Source organism: Lissotriton helveticus, chromosome 7, assembly GCF_964261635.1.
Source record: "Lissotriton helveticus chromosome 7, aLisHel1.1, whole genome shotgun sequence".
Taxonomy (NCBI): domain Eukaryota; kingdom Metazoa; phylum Chordata; class Amphibia; order Caudata; family Salamandridae; genus Lissotriton; species Lissotriton helveticus.
The window spans coordinates 990,852,182-990,870,877 of NC_136068.1; the positions used below are offsets into that span (position 1 = coordinate 990,852,182).

At 46.2% G+C, this 18,696-nt stretch overlaps 1 protein-coding gene across 4 annotated transcripts in view; it reads left to right on the forward strand.

The window, feature by feature from the left end:
* G3BP1 (G3BP stress granule assembly factor 1) overlaps window positions 1–18,696 on the forward strand; it is a 509,287-nt gene that overhangs the window by 58,619 nt on the left and 431,972 nt on the right. For all 4 annotated transcript variants that reach the window (XM_078653632.1, XM_078653634.1, XM_078653633.1 and 1 more), the window contains exons 2-4: window positions 15,829–15,942; window positions 16,238–16,319; window positions 17,478–17,651. In XM_078653632.1, coding sequence (XP_078509758.1) covers window positions 15,848–15,942; window positions 16,238–16,319; window positions 17,478–17,651 — 351 coding nt within the window. In that variant the 5' untranslated portion in view covers window positions 15,829–15,847. The remainder of the gene's footprint in view (window positions 1–15,828; window positions 15,943–16,237; window positions 16,320–17,477; window positions 17,652–18,696) is intronic.

Genomic DNA, 18,696 nt, shown 5'->3' on the forward strand with positions numbered 1-18,696 from the left:
CTATGCAATAGATATGAATTTAGCAGCCCACATGCCTCAAACTGAATATGCTACTTACCAGTATGCATCTGTTCTTGGCATGTAGGGCTGCTAACATTCATATCGCCCACCCTCCTCCCCGGTGCCCGTAGCGGCTGCAGATATTTTCTTGCATTCAATCATTAGCATGGACATCATTTACACGATTTCACTCCATCTCTGACACAATGGCTAAAAACAATCTGGGGATGGAGTCGATGCCCATGCGCACTGTAGTCCAGGGGAGGAGCCACCTATCTCGTGATACTTCGAAGACTCTTCCAGGACAACAATGTGCAATCATCCGGACCCAACACTAGGCGGCGATCTATGCAATAGATATGAATGTTAGCAGCCCTACATGCCAAGAACAGATGCATACTGGTAAGTAGCATATTCAATAACCATATAATGGTTTGTTGCTTCTTGACTTAGAGGGGTATTTGGAAATACCAGGAGCCTATCACACCTATACATGATTGATGTGTTTTGTCCAGTTTGTAAGAGACACACACCGGAGAGTGATCGGAAGCTCCTCGGGCATCGCGGAAGAATGGCAGCTGGTGAGGCAGGGCAAAAAGATCATCTATTCATGATAGACTACCATGCACTCCAGAGAGGTATGTGTACTGCTGCGTGGTGGGATTGAGGCACCCCCATATGTCCCGTAGACTCATTGCAGACCATGTCTTTCAATACAGTGCTAGTTTGGTCATGTTGGCATGGGGGCAGTTGGTCAATTGTTGAAGACAGGGCCGCATTACAATCCTTCCCCACCCCCTCAATCACCACCCTGCCCTCTGGGAGATCCAGGAGTAGCGCCCCTAACTTCGGCAACACCAGGGACTGCTGCCTTGGAGGGATACAGATCGAGTTTATATTAAAGAGTTGTCCTTCCCAGCAGCTGCAGACTGCCACCAAACGTCCCTGTAGGTCATTCGTGATCTCTTGGTTCGTAATGTGGAAGGAAGTGCGCATTAGGATACCCAATCCCCTAGAATCTGGTGTAGCCCGAATGCCCCACCAATCTGTAAACCCATCTAATAAGTGCTCCACAGTATGTTCTCTGAACATGTCTCCTGCAGAAGGACTAAGTCTTGTGCATGTCACTTTAAGTGTTGCACGACTCTCTTAAACTGTTTACGTTCCAGGAAAGTATCTCGATCTTTTTCGTCATATTCGGGGTAACGTAATACCTGGTATTGTATAGCTGACTGAGGGGAAACGATTCTTTCCCTATTTCGTAGGGCATCGGGGATTATATAGGGCCGGCCCCATCCACCCCAGGGTTTTAAGGAATCATGAATGTATAGGCTCAAGTAACTGGGTAGCCAGCCGCTAGTCTCAATGTGTCATCGAAAAAATCAACATGACTGGCAGTAACACACCCATAACTCAAACTTACTCCCAATATGGTTCTGCCTCCCTGCACGACTGACTTTTAAACTGCCTGCCTCCCCAACTATGCAGATCGCCTTTGAACCGTGAGCAAAATGTTTACATAGGGGAAGCGTGAAACCCCACTGCCTCCCATCCGTTGTCCCTTCAAACCAAGAACATCCTTTCACTGCTACCTCAATTAATCCCTCATTAAATGTCCGGGAACAACAGATTCTCTAAAATGTCGATGTATCTTATCATGGTCTGAGGACCCCCAAATGCATAAGCCCAGGAGGACCCTCTTTAGAATGTGAATATTCCACGGTGTCCCCACCTCCTATCTATTATCCACACTAGTGCCTCAGAGACGTTCATTCAGGGGACCGATGCTGCCTGTTCCTGCCCATCTGTGCTTTCTGCGGTAATGTCCAAGTCCGCCATGGTGTGGCCCAGAAATCTGTTTCTTCTACCTGGGGCTCCCCTCCCCCATCCCCCCCCCCCTCCCCATTCCCATTCACTGACCGTGGACCACCCCTCCAGCCACTTCTATGCTGCTTCAGGAGTCTGGAAGAACCAAGTCTTATTGTCGGCCCTCAATCTGGCTGGAAATAGCATTGCATATTTCAGTTCTTTTGGGTCAGAACCTTCTTCACTTCCAGGAATGAGCTCCCCAATTTCTGCACTCGGAGGGTAAAGTCCAGAAAGAACGTGACAGTACTGTTACTCCTTGTGACTGGCGGGGCACTGCATGCTGTTGCAAAATGTAGTTGAAGATCTGGGCTATGATTGGATGCAAGGGAGCTCCCGGCACCCGATGGTGCGCACTACAGAGAAATATTTTGAGAGGCCTCTGAGTTTTGGTATTCAAGTATTACCTCCTCAACTTACAGGTCAACTGCTGGGCCATCTGCTCTTTCCAGAGTTATGATGATCATCCGTTATTTCGCCTGGAGCATCCCTCTGCGTCTTCCTTTCTAGCTTTCAACACCTGTAAACCACTTCTTTCACCTCCACGACTTGAGTTTGGCATGCTTTTGTCTCAGTCTGGAGAGCTGTGATCGAGTCTTCATTCTCTTTAACCAGTGTGCCTACATTTCGTAAATTGGCCTGCATCCGTCTTCTCAGTGGTCACTGTGTCAATCTTGTTAGGTCTCGCCTGTCAATGCGCTTGCGCATTGAGCTTGCGAGAATATAGGGGCTTATCCAGAGCTTAACCATCGGGCGATTCCATCCAGTGCCCGTGAAAAGCAAGCTCAATGCGCAAGCGCATTGACATAAAGCGCGTGCACATCAAAGCCAGCCATCTTTTCCCCAGCTCCTCCCCTAATTATTCACGGACGGCCATACTTTCATTTTCACGGCCGCCAGGCCGTGTCTCGTGTTTATCCTCCCCCCCCCTCTCCCCCCCCTCCCCACAGCAATGCCAAGAGCTTTTACAGCCTGTTTCTCTTTCGCAATCTTCTCTTTGCTTCTTTCCGCTCACCCGGTTATCTTCTTCCTCTCACATTCTCTTCTTTCTTCTTTTTGTTAATGCGCCTCCGCCAGTCCCTCTATCCTCAGTCTACACCCCCTTGTGCTAATATTTTCTTTTCTTTTATGCTTTCTCATTCTTTCTCTCGCTCCTTTTTGTACCATCGTCCATCTCTTTGTGTTCTCCTGCGCATATGCCCCTCCGAGCCTACCCGCCGAACCCACTCTGCTTTCTCCCTTACATCTCCCAAGCTCTGTCTCTCTCGACTCCATTTCCATTGTTGCCCAAAGTCCGAGGCTGTCTGACATCTTTACTGTGTGAAGATCAGGTGTGTGCAGCTAAATTCAAGGGTAAAATGATGAGTGGCAACAAGGTCATATCTGTAAATACGAGTCTTTATTATACCCTTGTTTAACTTGTTTTTTCTTTTTAGCTCCGGTCGACATATGCTGCGTGTTTTTTACAGCTACTTTACACGGCAGGGATGCACCTTGTTGTCAATGGCCCTCCGTCTGCCATCAGTTTGCCTCTTGCTTTGTTCGTGCCGCACAAGTGGAAGGTTCAGTCTGAGTTTTTGCCCCCTTGGCACAGCCATACGTAGTCTTTTTGCCCCGTTTGGCACAGTCACAAGTAGTCTTTCTTATCGACGGCGCCACCATTTACAACTCATCAATAGCGCCTCGAGCTACAGCTTGGCGCGCCCTTTCACCCTCATCAATAGTGCCTCGAGCTGCTCACTCTCCTTCTCCCCGCCCCCCACCCCATCCAACTTGTTTTTCAGAAGGATGAAAGGCTTTTGCATGCGACTACCCAACTCATGCGAGCACCCCCCAGTTCTTCCTGCGCACCGCCGATTACCACACCGCCGCATTCCTTCACTTCCATTGAACCACGCAGTCTGGGACACAATCCCCCTGCACCCATCCCCCTTTAGCCTCCTCCCGAGCCATGCGATCCTCCACACGTCCCTCACTCATCCAAATTTGAACCCAACCCCGCTTACTGAAACTTCAGCTTCTCTCCCCACTCTCCACCACTAGCCCCCGCTAGCACATCGATCACGGGAGTGAAATATTCTTATCACCAGTGCAAAATCTTGTTTATTTCTTCTTTTTTTCTTCATTTCTCTCTGACTATTTTCTATTTGCGTTTTTTTAAAACTAGTTTTTCTCCTCATCTATATGTTGCATGCACATTTACCTTGGATGCTTACATTGCTGTACGTAAAGTAACTTCGTGGCATGTGTAAGTGTCTTTCTTTCCGTGTTTCATTTACACACGAACATCGATTACTTCTGTTCTTATATAGTTGAGTCACAATATCTGCATCACCAGGATATGTCAAAGATTTAGGTCAGACATTAAAAAATCGTCTGCCCTTAATTCATCAGCCGTGCTTTCATATCCGTTTCCATTTCCCACTTTTTGGATATTTCTTTCCTCTGTAGCTTTTCCAACTGTCTCATTAAATCTTTAGCCTCAGCAAGCTGATCACTTCTTCTCTGTGAGGCTTGGTTGCCTGTGTCATCAGGCACATCCTCTGTGCTGAATACATTTTCAGCGGAAGCCTCCCTTTCTCTCAGCTACTCCATGATTCTTGATGCCACAACACCTCAAGCGTTCTCAGTGTCCCGATCTGCAGGACATTTCTGCTCTCCCCACTGCCTCCACTAATGCGGCACGGCTTACCGTAATTCTGAGCGCTCTCCGACATCCAGATGATGGTAGCTCAGCTGATCTTTGTGATTTTTTTTTTTTTTTTTTTTTTGCTAGGGGGGCTCCGTGACCTGTAACACTGTACACTTCTCAAATGCCAGTGACCGTGGTGCCCCTAATCGAGAGAGCGTGCCGGATTCCAGTGCCAGCAATTTGAACAACTATACTACAATGCCTGTCCCATTCATCTGAAATAGGCTCCAGCATTGCATTATTTTTATGATTACTGAGGCTTTTTAAAGCGTGTTCCAGCTCACGCTCTGTGTCCACGATAGCGAGGCCCCCATTGTGGACCCGTTACCTAGAAGAGATCAGATCTCGATCATCGGAAAGAGTTTTGCCTGATTATCGTCTGCTCCATATGCCATTGGAGTGCTGCCACTGCTCAGTCTGTGTACACCGCCATAGTGTGGGTTGTATTTTCTCATTTAAAAGGCATGTAACTGTTGTCCTGAAGATGAACTCTGAATTTAAATAGGGTTCGAAACGTCGTCGACCTGATTACACTATATGCCTATAAATTGTAAATATGATTGGAAGTAATAGTGTGTTTTTTCAACTTGTCTGGATATATTTATGAAACACAGACTGTTTGTACTTGCCTCTACCTCCTTGTTTGTTCTTTACTAAATGTGTTAGTCGGGCGTCGGCTGGTGTCCTGCTTGTATACACACTACATTGTATATGTATTTTGATGTACTCCAAATTAAATACTGCCCGGCTGGGTAAAGAATATAGTACCTATTTAGCCTATATTTACTCTCGTACATCCCCTATTGATTAGGGACCACTTTTCTTTGTAATTGAAGGCTAACAATGGCAGAACATGATGGGTTATTGCTCAAGTATGATTTAGAAAGACACCTAATATCAGCATTCTCTTAAAAGCTAACTTTGCTGTTCTTGCCTTTAAAAGAAGACGCACACTCACAGGATTATTTTCCGGTCCTACACAAACTGATGGTGCGCCTAACTTGCTAACACCTTCAAGAGCATTGGCCTTTCAATGCCCTTGGCAGTGTCTAATACCTTCTTTAATGTAGGAGTACCACAGCTTAAGCGTCTGTGTTTTTTTGTTGTTGTTCTTTTAAAGTGTTAAAGACCAACTGATCTGAGGTAAATATTGATGTGTTTTTCAGATTCACAATTTGATATCTCCTGGCTCTTGGTTTTTAAATTATTATTTAAAAAAAAAAAGAAAAATACCTTTCTAACGCTACACTAATCTTTTCTTGAAAAGTTTTTCTTTGCGCTAAATCACCTATACATAATTGTCCCAACATCCAAACATCTTGGGTGTTTACGTTTTAGGTAGGTTATTAAAACTGTACAGGCCTGCAATCCCAGGGTGCTTTTTCTTTCTGCATTACTTTTTACCAATGATTGTCAGTCGTTTTTGAAATGCGTGAGCCATTGTTTCCACCTGAGGAGAATTTTTTCAGAATGCTGTATAAATGTTGTAGGTTGAATTACAATATGAGGTAAACCGTGCCAGCAAATAACTAGAAAGGCAGAGAGATGCAAAACATTATAGAATTGAAGAAAAATTCAAGCTATACCACATAACAGCCAAAACGTTGATAAAATAGTTAATCATTTAGCATATAAAAGTTTGTCTGGTGCTTCCTAATTAATCTTGTTCCTATGGGTGTTCAGCACTGAGGCAGTGAGTTGATCAGCTGTTGTAGCCTTGGTTCACAATAGTCAAGTGCCAAGCTGGTTTGCCAGATTCAAAATAATTGCCATATTCGCTGTATGCAGGTGGATGTCTAAGTGGAGAGCAAAGTCTTTCAGAAGTGCAATACAAGCATTCCATGCTAATGCACACTGGCAATGGATTGTAGTCACTGTCTGAAGGTTGTCAGACATATCTCTATAATGAAGTAAATTATTCTTGCTGATGTTTCCTGTGATGACTTCAACATAGCAAAACGTTCGTGAGTGCTTCACTAGTCAATATGTACTATAGCCAGCCGCTTGTTCCTTTCCAACATTTGTCTGTGGCATCTACCAGGAGTTGTAAGTAAACCTTTTTAGAGAGGCAATCTAATATACATAATTATAAGTCTTAAAGAAAACGATCAAGAGGATTTTGCAAAAGCATGAACAGTGTTATTTAATCACACCATCACAATGACACATGTATGCACAATAACTCATGAAAACATTGCATGTTGTGCCCTGAAAAAGGGGGGGGAGAAGAGGAATGGGTGATTATTTGTAACGATGGAGACGTGTAGGATAGGAAAAAAGAATTATGGAAATATAAACATGTTCGTATCACACGACAGCGACAGCATATTATTTAGCCACTACTGAAATTGAACTAAAGTAGATGGAAGCCAAGCTATAGAAATAAGACACGGCAATAGAATCTGTTGATTGCAAGCTGGCTTGAAATGGAAAGTGTCGACGTTTCGACCCCAGGGACTTGTAGGTATGTGGCTACCTTACATAGGGGTCTTCCTCCGGACTGTGAAGGGGAGGGGCACCTAGAATACAAGTGAAACGAAGTTAAAAACTGTCTAGGGGGATGAAAATATTCAAGATCTTGATATACAGGGCCAGTGTTCCTAATATTTACCATGAGAAACCCTGCACGGAGGGTAGGAGTGAGGGAGAGGGTTCGAAGGCTCCGAATCACAGAGTGGAAAAAAACTCCACCTGAAACATAAAGGTGTGGTTTGAACACGAGCCCGTCCCTGTCACGGCTCTGAGTAATTGTGCACAAAATCACACAAAATGTGAGGAGTTCGTAAAACACTCATGATAAATGAAATAAATCAAAGATGTCCCATCAAAGTCTATTCCTTAAAGTGCAGACATAAAGTCCGGCTTGGATCAAAATATCCACATCTACACCAGGGAAGCTTACCAAAAATGAAAGGAACTGCAAAGGACCTTGAAATTACGCTTAAAAAATGACAAAGTAAGGAAAATCGGGACTAGAACGTGGACGGAGAAATTGCACCACTTTCTCAGATTTCTCCTACAGCATGGATAGTGAGAACGAGCAGGGAGGCCAAAGCACAGACTACGGATACCAAGAGAACTGGCACCACCCCCAAGCACCTTTCCCTTTTTTAGGGGAGGGCCAATGGAGACCACGGAGAGGTCGAGGAGTCCAATGGTCGCGAGACCAGCACCCAGCCAATGTGAATTAGGAGAGGGGCAGAGGGAAGACCCAGAAACAGGTGCGTTTCCCGCCGGAGAGCCATGGTGAAATATCAACCAGACGCAAGGTGTACAGGTGGTGATCAAATAACACAACCCTGTTGGGAACATCTCATCCTATGTTTTAAGAGGAAGAAGATATTCTCAGCAAAGGACTGTTTGTCCCTACGGCACGCCCAATCGTTTTACATTGAAGACTGAGCTGTTCAGGTTATTTTGTAAAATTTGCTTAAGATATTTCTTTAATCATTGCTCGCACCATTCAGAACCTCACAGACTGGCCTAAGAGTACCCTCTACCTTTGTCCCATCGGCAAACTCTATGACCAACCAGATCCTTGCTTATGAACACATTTGAAACTGAGAACTGACCCCCTCCAAAGATCTGGCACTTGAGATCCTGACATCAAAAAGAGATGGGAAGGACCAAGGTTTCATAAGCGATCATGAATTGAACTACATGAATCAACAAAAACCTTGTCTCCCCATGATATATACGTTATCCTAGATCCACAATAGCATGCAGGATCCTCCAGGAAGACCTATCCAATATGAGCTCGAATAAGCACAGTTTTCAGAATCAGATAAACTTTGGTAACCATCGTTCCCTGTAACGTAAATTGTACTTTATATTACATTATTTGAAATACAATTACGGCAGAAAGGTTGTAGTTTAGTCATGATTTTTTTGGCTATTGCTGATTTATTCATGACAATTTTTAAGTGATCATAGATGCCTCTTGAGGTATAAATATTCCATTTAATGAAGAGGGAACTTGACAGGAGGATGTTACCAAGCCAGCGCGGTCCAGCTTGACTACCTTCGGAACTCTCCCCACACCTCGTCATTCCAAGTGACACTGAAAGAATGAACAATATGTTCAATAATTTAAAGTTACAAAACTTCCTTACCCCTCACGGTACAGGCTATTGTCTGAACCTTTCTCTCCTGCTCTCATTGGATTACCCATATTGCACTTCATTAAACTGTCTTCTTGCAAAGTTGTGACCCCAGATTGTTTGATAATCTGACCCTTTAAATTAAAGAATTTTAGCTCCAAAGAATGGTTTAGCTATTTTATAAAACTAGATTCCAACATTTGTCACAGTAAAAAGATAAATATATCACCATCTCTTGTTATTGAAGGTGGGAAAATAATGCTCTTCCACGCCCCCATTTTATTATCGGAATAAAGATTTACCTGCACTTCATCTCGTGAATGACATCGAAATGCACCACAACGCCCATGCAGGCATCATTACGGGAAAAGTCTAGAAAAATCACTGGTGATTATTAGCATGCAGAGCTGAGAACTGTTTTCCCCCTGCAATGAATGGCCCCTTTAAAGCTTTCTGATCAATGAATTAAAATGATCAATAGGCTGGCCAAACGAGGTGTATCCTTCCACTGCACTAGAGGAACTATTTATGTTGACTTTTATCTACAGACTGTACATAACACAATCTACACAATTATTCCTATATAGAAAGGGGCTTCACATTTTTTCAATTAATTTTATGCTACCAGGGTGGAACGTCCCTGCTCTGCAGAGTTAATGATATCAGACACTGCGTTGAAGTTGCTCTTTTACTGCAGGGCCACACCTCAAGCGTCAGTGGGGTGCCTGCTACATCCCATCGTTTTTTTGTTGTTGTCTTTTTACATCGACAAACATGAGTGGGGGACCTAATGGGTCGAAAAGACTCCACCTATTGGCTGTCAGTGCTTGCTTCTTGACAGCAGTAGTTAAGGAAGTGCCAGATGCGGGGGAAAAATGGACTTCCTTTCCTGTCCTAAGTGAGATTCACACGGAGTTTTTCCAGTGGAGGAAATGCTATGACCCTTGTCTCCGTTATGCAAAAATTGTTCTTATGATGGGAGCATGCTTCTGGTTCCGTACTTACTCGATCCTATGTCCAGTTTTGCACTTTATTCAATATACAAATTGAGCATTTTAGCTGGATAAATGGCCCTAGTCTGCCCCAACTCCTCTACACACTCCCCCGGTCCCCTGCTTGTATTAACTAAAGGGCAAAGCCATCTCTTTTTAGTCCTGAATTAAAGATGGCTGAATCTGTCCCACAGTCTCTACTTAACTTCCTCTTTATTATATCTTCCTGCACCACATGCTTCTTTTTCATTTGTTTGAGAGAAGTTTGAACTTTTTTTTGCCGATAGTCCAGAATTTGTAATGGCGTAGTCTGAAAACCATCTATGTGCCTTCGCCCTCATCGCTTCTTCAGGTATCCAGCCACTTGAAATCTGTTAATAAGCAACTCTCTTTAACGGGTAACATTATCCTTTCTTTTCTGCTAAAGAAACATTCCAAGACATCTGACCTATTCTGTTAAAGATTCTTCGTGCATTCGTGTTGGGCAAATTCTATCTCCATATCTCTTTTCGTGAAATTTATTGACTATGTTGTCTACTAAAATGATCAATCACATTGTAGTGATCAACCCTTTTGTGTTTGGCGTTTGGTAAAGATGCATTACTGACCCAGGATCTTTACAGTGGCTCGGCACTCTATTGATCTCTCAGATTATGGTTGTTACCTAAACACCCTGGAAATATGTACTGTTTGTATAGAGGGTACCTAGCTGAGCTTGGTGGAGCCAAAGTCAGAATTGCACACAGAGCAATTTCTGAGGGTTGGGTGTTTGCTGACTTCTGAGAGGAGACAGACTTTAACTACATTGATGTGCAGTGTTCTTTAAAGACGTGTGTCTGCAGAGCTTTTCTAAAGTGAAGAACAGTTCTGATAACCTTGTAAAGGAGGGGCTGTGTCTCTATATAATCTAGATATGTAAATGAAGGCCTCTGTTCTGTGCTTTTTCCCTTTTAACTCAATTGTCTGTAGTTGGTGTTGTACAGGTTGTGAGGAGGGGGGTATCTGGGGGCTGAGTGTAATATCTTTATGGATGATTAAACTGCTCTTGAAGACTATGCAGACTGCCAATTGACCTTTGGGGGCGGGAAGATTGAGTGAGATGGTCAAATGTATTTACGTACTTTGAGATATAGCTGATGAGTGCCTGTGCTGCTTTTTTTCTGGAGCAATGTAGAGTCTGGGTAGTCATGGCTATAACGAAGATCCAAGAGTGCAAGGGCACAGCTCCAGACAGGATTGGTTTCTTTCTTTAGAGAGCTAGCACCAGGCTCTCTTGGCTTTTTAGCCGTATTTCTTGAGGATCAAGTTGTGGTTGAGAGAATCAGTGGGGCAAAGATGGGATCACGATTTCTTATTGATTTTACTGTTTCCAGGTATCAAAGCGGATGCCCCTGAGCTAGAAGCATAGATTGCTCCATTTGAGTTTTCACCTAAATTGATCTTTCCAATACATGTTTGTTTGTACAGTAGTTTCCGCAGGTGTTTGGTACAAGATGCATATTTTCATCTGTGCTCTAGTTTGTTTGCTATTAACACATTTTGTGGGGAGTTTACCACCATCCCAGAAAGCAATATACCTTATACCTCAATAACCTTATACCTCAATGACCATAAGTGGATTTATTGGGACTAACAAATGTTAATTTAAAGCCTCATAGCAGGTATGTTAGTTAGATTTGATTGTTGGGGGGGGGAAAAGGAGGACTGTTTTTTAGTTCAAGGATTAACTCCACACTTATGTGCGGCTTCCTGAAATTGCTTACTGAACCTATTGAGTTGCGATAGCGCTACTTATGACCTTATTGTACTCTTAACTTGATCAAGAACCCTTGGAGTGTGGTAAGCATACCATCAGCATTTCTGATGTTTTTCCTAATTTCTCTGCTCTCGAGATCCTTCATTTTCAGTGATAATGATGACATCCATAGATGTAGTCATTTTGTGAATCAGTGTAGTGTACTTAAGTCTGTCCCATACAGGCGATGGTTAATCAATCAATCAATCAATCAATCAGGTCATTTGTAGAGCGCACTACTCACCCGTAGGGTCTCAAGGCGCTGGGAGGGGGGGGGTGCCGCTACTGCTCGAACAGCCAGGTCTTGAGCTTCTTCCTGAAGGAGAGGTGGTCTTGGGTCAGGCGCAGATTGGTCGGAAGTGAGTTCCAGGTCTTGGCGGCCAGGTAGGAGAAGGATCTTCCTCCTGTTGTCGCTCTTCGGATGCGGGGGACGGCGGCGAGGGCGTGGTTGGTTGATCTGAGGAGGCGCTTGGGAGTGTAGAAGTTGATCCGGTTGTTGAGGTAGCTTGGGCCTTGGTCGTGCAGGGCTTTGTGCGCGTGGGTGAGGAGCCGGAAGGTGATTCTCTTGTTGACCGGGAGCCAGTGCAGATCTCTCAGGTGTCCGGAGATGTGGCTGCGTCGGGGGATGTCGAGGATGAGTCTCGCCGAGGCGTTCTGGATCCGCTGGAGTCTCTTCTGGAGTTTGGCAGTGGTTCCGGCGTAGAGGGCGTTGCCGTAGTCCAGTCGGCTGGTGACGAGGGCTTGGGTGACCGTCTTCCTCGTCTCGGTGGGGATCCACCGGAAGATCTTACGTAGCATGCGCAGGATGTTGAAGCATGACGAGGAGACGGCGTTGACTTGTCTGGTCATGGAGAGGGAGGAGTCCAGGATGAAGCCCAGGTTGCGTGCGTGGTCCGTCGGTTTGGGTGCGGTGCCCAGGGCGGGGGGCCACCAGGAGTCGTCCCAGGCGGAGGGCGTGGAGCCCAGGATGAGGACCTCCGTCTTGTCTGAGTTCAGTTTCAGGCGGCTGGTCGTCATCCATTCGGCTACGTCTCTCATCCCTTCGTGCAGGTTGGCTCTGGCGGTGGCGGGGTCGTTGGTCAGGGAGAGGATCAGCTGGGTGTCGTCGGCGTAGGAGATGATGTTCAGGTTGTGTTGGCGTGCGATGGCCGCGAGGGGGCTCATGTAGACGTTGAAGAGGGTTGGGCTCAGCGAGGATCCTTGGGGTACGCCGCAGATGACTTTGGTGGCCTCTGACTTGTACGGTGGTAGGCGGACTCTTTGTGTTCTTCCGTCGAGGAAGGAGGTGATCCATTCCAGTGCCTTCTCCTGGATTCCGATGTTGCTGAGGCGCTGTACTAGGGTGCGGTGGCAGACAGTGTCGAAAGCCGCGGAGAGGTCCAGGAGGATGAGGGCCGCTGTTTCTCCGTTGTCCATCAGAGTTCGAAGGTCGTCGGTGGCGGCGATGAGGGCGGTCTCGGTGCTGTGGTTCGCTCGGAAGCCGGACTGTGAGGGGTCGAGGGATCCATTCGTCTCGAGGAAGGCGGCCAGCTGTTTGTTGACGGTCTTTTCGATGACTTTGGCCGGGAACGGGAGGAGCGAGATGGGACGGTAGTTCTTGAGGTCGGTGGGGTCTGCTGTGGGTTTCTTGAGGAGAGCGCTGAGTTCGGCGTGCTTCCAGCTCTCAGGGAAGGTGGCGGAGTCGAAGGAGGTGTTGATGATGTCTCGCAGGTGGGGTGCGAGGACAGCGTCGGCCTTGTTGAAGACGTGGTGAGGGCAGGGGTCAGTCGGAGATCCGGAATGGATGGAGTTCATGGTGCGGATGGTGTCTTCGGTGCTGATCGGGGTCCAGGTGCGGAGGGTGGTGGATGGTGGCGTCGTTGCGGTTGTGGCTTGCGTTGGTTGGTTGTTGAAGCTGTTGTGTATGTCCGTGATCTTGTTGTGGAAGTAGGACGCGAGGGAGTTGCAGAGGTCTTGCGACGGTGTGATGTCGTTGTTTCCGGCGTTGGGGTTGGAGAGCTCTTTCACGATGTTGAAGAGTTCCTTGCAGTTGTGTGCGTTGTTGTCCAGCCGGTCCTTGTATGCATTTTTCTTGGTGGCGCGGATCAGTTGGTGGTGTTTCCGGGTGGCGAGCTTGAGGGTGGTCATGTTGTCCGTCGTTGGTTCCCTTCTCCAGGCTTTCTCGAGGGCTCGACAGTTCTTCTTGGAGCGCTTGAGTTCGTCGGTGAACCATGGTGTTTTTCTGCTGCGGGATCTGCTGGGCGGGGTCCTTAGAGGGGCGAGTTCGTCCGCGCAGTTGCTGATCCACTTCGTGAGGTTGTCGGCGGCCTGGCTGGGGTTCGCTGAGTTGGCGGGAGGGTGCTGGCTCAGGGAGGTGGTGAGCTGGTCGGCTGTGATCTTGTTCCAGCTTCTTCGAGCAACCTGTTGCTGGAGGTGGTGGATCGTCGTTCTTCTGAAGGTGAAGTGGACGCAGCTGTGGTCCGTCCAGTGGAGTCCTGTTGCGTGGCTGAAGGTGACGTCTTTGCTGGATGAGAAGACGGCGTCGAGTGTGTGTCCGGCGAGGTGGGTGGGGGTGGTCACCAGTTGCTTGAGTCCGAGGTTGTCGAGGTTGTCGAGCAGGGTGATGGTGTTGCGGTCGTTGTTGTTCTCCAGGTGGAAGTTGAGGTCCCCCAGGAGGATGTAGTCGGCGGAGGGGAGAGCGTGCGGGCTGACGAAGTCGGCGATGTCCTCGCTGAATCGTGTGCGCGGTCCCGGGGGTCGGTAGATCAGGGTGCCTCTGAGGGTGGTCTTCGGGTTGGTGTGGATCTGGAAGTGCAGGTGTTCAGCGGTGGTGAGGGTGTCGTCGGTGTTGGTCGTGATGCGGATGGTGTCTCTGTGGATGATGGCGATGCCTCCTCCGGTCTGGTTGTCGCGGTCCCTCCGGGTGATCTTGTAGCCCTCTGGGATGGCGATGGCGATGTCTGGGGCTGAGGAGGCGTTCATCCAGGTCTCGGTGATGAAGGCAACGTCGGGGGCGGTGGTGTTGAGCAGGTTCCAGAGTTCTACGGCGTGTCTGTGGACGGAGCGGGTGTTGAGCAGGATGCACTTGAGGTGGGTGCTGCTGGAGTTCGGCTTGTCGGGTGCAGGGAAGGTCCGGATGCAGGTGAACTTGCAGGCGAGGCAGCTGAAGGGTCCGTGGGTGTGCTTCGGGGCGGCTCGGTGACATCCTGGGATGTGGCCGGTGTTGAGTGCGGTGAGGTCGGCGGCGCTGTAGGTTCGTCGGGTCGGCTTCCGTCGGTGGGGACCAGGGGTCCTGGCGCTGGTCGCGATCCGGTCGCGGACGGGCGCAGACGGGCTTACCTTTGGCGCGCCTTCGGCGCACAATCGGCGCACAATCGGCGCGCCCGCTGCGCGTGACCGCTGCGCGTTCGCACGGTCGCCATATGAGGCGAAGTGCGCGGGTGGGCGGAGCAGCTGGGAGGCGGGAGCGGGGAGGGAACAGAAGGAGAAAAGGGGCGGGGTCGGCGGTAGTGGCGGGAAGCGGGGGGCGGCGAGGAGGGCGGGAGACAGAGCGGGCCGAGATGACGAAGGGGCAGGCGCAGATGGAAAAACAAAGCGCACTTGCTAAACAGGCACAAAAGATTGGAAAACAGCGGGAAAACACTAAACACGGGGAAAAGACTCTGAAACAAGCACAAATGATTGACAAGACGCTTTATACGGGGAAAGACTCTGAAACAAGCACAAATGATTGACAAAACGCTTTATACGGGGAAAGACTCTGAAACAAGCACAAATGATTCATTTGCAGTTTATTTTGCAAGATTTTGCCCTCTGTTCTACATAATTTTTTCTTACTGTTTTCTTTGTGGTGGGGCAACTATTAGTAAAAAGAATAAAATTAAAAAAAAGTCGTGCAGAAAATCCGTTTGATAATTTCCCTGCACCAATAGAAATAGTTTGTGGAATGTAAGTACAAAACAAGTGAGTGTTAGAAGTGAATGGAATTGTATTTTTCCTTGTTTGTATTGTGGTGCTAGCTGGGAATTGTCAGTCAATCCATCTGTATTTTGGAAAGGCCAATGTAGTTTGGTGTCAGACATCACTGTGAGATCCACAAGGTGTAAATTAGCACCTTAAAATGTTTGTGCATACTGCATCTTCATTTTTTTGTGCAAAATATTTGCACAATAAGGGTGCTAACTGATACTTAAGAGATCTTATGTCGGTAATATGAACGCTTATTTTTGTTCAGTTTCTGCCTGTCCTTGTTGCTATTAAGGCATCTGTTTCATGTGCACTAATTTGAGCCTTTTAAAGCAGTTTAGCCTTTTAATTTTTTTAAAAATGTTTGCTTTGATAGAATTTCCGCTCCCTCCTCTTGGATATTCACTCCTGGCCTAACATAACATTTTGTTGTCTTAGTTTTCAGTTGACCAAAGAAATGGTGATGGAGAAGCCAAGTCCCCTGCTGGTCGGGCGGGAATTTGTGAGACAGTATTACACTCTACTGAACCAGGCTCCTGATTATCTGCACAGGTAAACCAGTCTTTCTGTGCTCTAGGCCAGAGAGTTAGTTTCTGCAGCCCCTCACTATGCCTAACTCTACTTTCGAGATCCATTTTAATGTGTGATAATATTGTCGATCTTCCTTTAGTAATGCTGGATATCTTGGCCATTGGAAAAAGACAATTTAAAGGTCTGAGAATAGTTTTGATATGTTAACCCCTTTGTTCATCCCCACTGGTAGTCTTGAAATATAAGTATAAGTTTTGTTTGTTTAACGTAAGGCAGATGCTTGAATATATAAATATATATATATTTTATTGTTTAGGTTCTATGGAAAGAGCTCGTCCTATGTCCATGGAGGTTTGGATCCCACTGGAAAACCTGCAGATGCAGTGTACGGCCAATCTGTAAGCATTCTACTTAGATTTGATGTGTGCTTTTAACACTTGTAAGTGTAGAGCACCCAGAGCGACTCGCACTTATCATTTTGATAGTGTACTGAAAGTCGTGTAACCTTGCAATGAAGAATGGCATTGGTAATATACCCTGTAACACTGTTTAAATTGTGTCTGAGCGTTATTGGATACAATGTGAATGGTATTCGTATGTGTTGCTGCACGCGATTATATTAATAATCAGTGAAGATGCAGACCTATGTGCCAAATACAATTTCAGTAAATTACTTGCTGGATCTAAATTTGACAGATCTATTCAGAGTACATGATCTGTCAAAGAAAAAGTGACTAGTGACCGCAGTTTCCAAATTTGTGGGTAATTTAAGCAGTAGCTAGTCATAGTCAATGTGCTGAAATACCTACCTTTACTGAATTTTGGGCAACCCCCAGGTTCTGTTTAGCAGTTTTTCATGAAATCCAACAACTTTAACATTTCTGCCTGTAAATGCCCATACTTTGTTATTAGTCTACATGCTTAAAAAGGAAATGCTAATGAAGTACATGGCTACATTTTAATTATGAATCTTGAATCCTCCTAACAGTCTGTTGTGTAAATCCAACTCTAAAAAGTGTGGTTCTAACTTAAGGGAGACCATTAGTCCTGAACAGTTGACTTTTCAGCTTGAGGTTTTCTGCACACGATTTTTGTGTTTGCTACCAGCAAAGCGTGTTCTCCTCTACACTTGATCTTATTTGCTTTTCTTGTATGAGTGGTTATAGAACCAGTTGGTATGTTTTAGAATCCTAAGGTTGCCTCTTGGGATTGATGAACTAGGTTATCCTAAATTAGCTGTCAAAAACGTGGTACAAAATGTATTCACTTCTTAGACACACTTTGCTTATTTAGCCTTGCAAAACTCACATCTTTGTAGCGGACTCCTCAGAATCCAAAGTTGCGAATACACCACGTTTTTAAAACACAGTATGTATTTTAAAGTGGATCATGTTTGCACCTGTTGTCTTGCTGATTTAGTTTTGATATCTTTTTCTCTAAACTGCCATCAGTGCTGCACTGAAAAGGTACTTGGGTGAGAAAACCGAACTAGAGCTGGGCTCAGAATTATGGCGCGTACCGAGTTGTGAACTTTTGTCACCTATTTCCATCTGCAGGAAATCCACAAGAAGGTCATGTCCTTGAACTTCAAAGACTGCCACACAAAGATACGCCATGTGGATGCCCATGCTACTCTGAATGATGGAGTGGTGGTTCAGGTGATGGGAGAACTTTCTAATAACCGCCAACCCATGCGGAGGTTCATGCAGACCTTTGTACTGGCCCCGGAGGTAAGATATTTGTAGGAGGCGCTGGTTCATTTCACTATTCAAATTGATGCTTGCTTATGAAAAGTAACTGCTTTTGGATGCACTCTGCTTTAAGGTAGTGCCTATTTTAAATACATGGACACCAAAAAGACAAAAATCCGATTAGTAGAACTGGATATAGGGGAATCTTAAAGACTTTGGTAAAAATAGTGCTTAGAAGAATCTCTCCTGTCAAACTCATTCTGGAAAAGATGGTCATTCGTCGGAGAGAGATTTGGATTTAAAAAGAAACTGCTCTGGTTCATCCCTGTCCTCCACCAAAGAGGAAATTAACATTTGAGGAGGCACTAGACATTCCTGTTCCTCCCAAGAAAAGGATAAAGCCACAAGTCCTCCCCACCATCGTCGTCGTCCTGTTATTCCACTGCCTCCGCTTCCTCCACCACGATCAACACAGCTTCCATCCCCTCCTCCCTCTCCTCTACCACTGTCTCAAACACATGACCCACCACCTGAAGGGTCACCACGTTCAGGCAGTGGGGCTTTAAAAGGGGGAGGGGGGCATTAGGGGAATCCTGATCCTTGGTATATGACTCTGATCCCACTACTGCTAACGATCCAGACCTATATCCAGTTTGTCCCTCCCTGCCTAAAGATGCCACTTCCTTTCATCCGGTTATCGCTAGGGCAGCAGCTTTTCATAGAAATTACTGCTTTAGGCGTTCTTTATGTAGCTCAAAACTATCTGGACCCCTCTTTATCTGGAATCTGCTGTCGATAAAATAGTATATGGTTGGAACAGATATAACCTACACAATCTTGTGGTCTCAGTTTGTAGAGATATCACAAGGATACAGATGTCACCCGTGGTGTACGGGTGAACGCCTCACCTGGCAACAACTCAGGTTGTGAGGCACTTCTCTCTCCGTCGGCACCCCGGGCCTGACGAGAGATGTCACTTGTGATATCTCTACAAACTGAGACCACAAGATTGGGTAGATTGTATCTGTTCCAACCATTTATACACTATTTTATCGACACCTGTATCACTCTATTTTCACTTCGC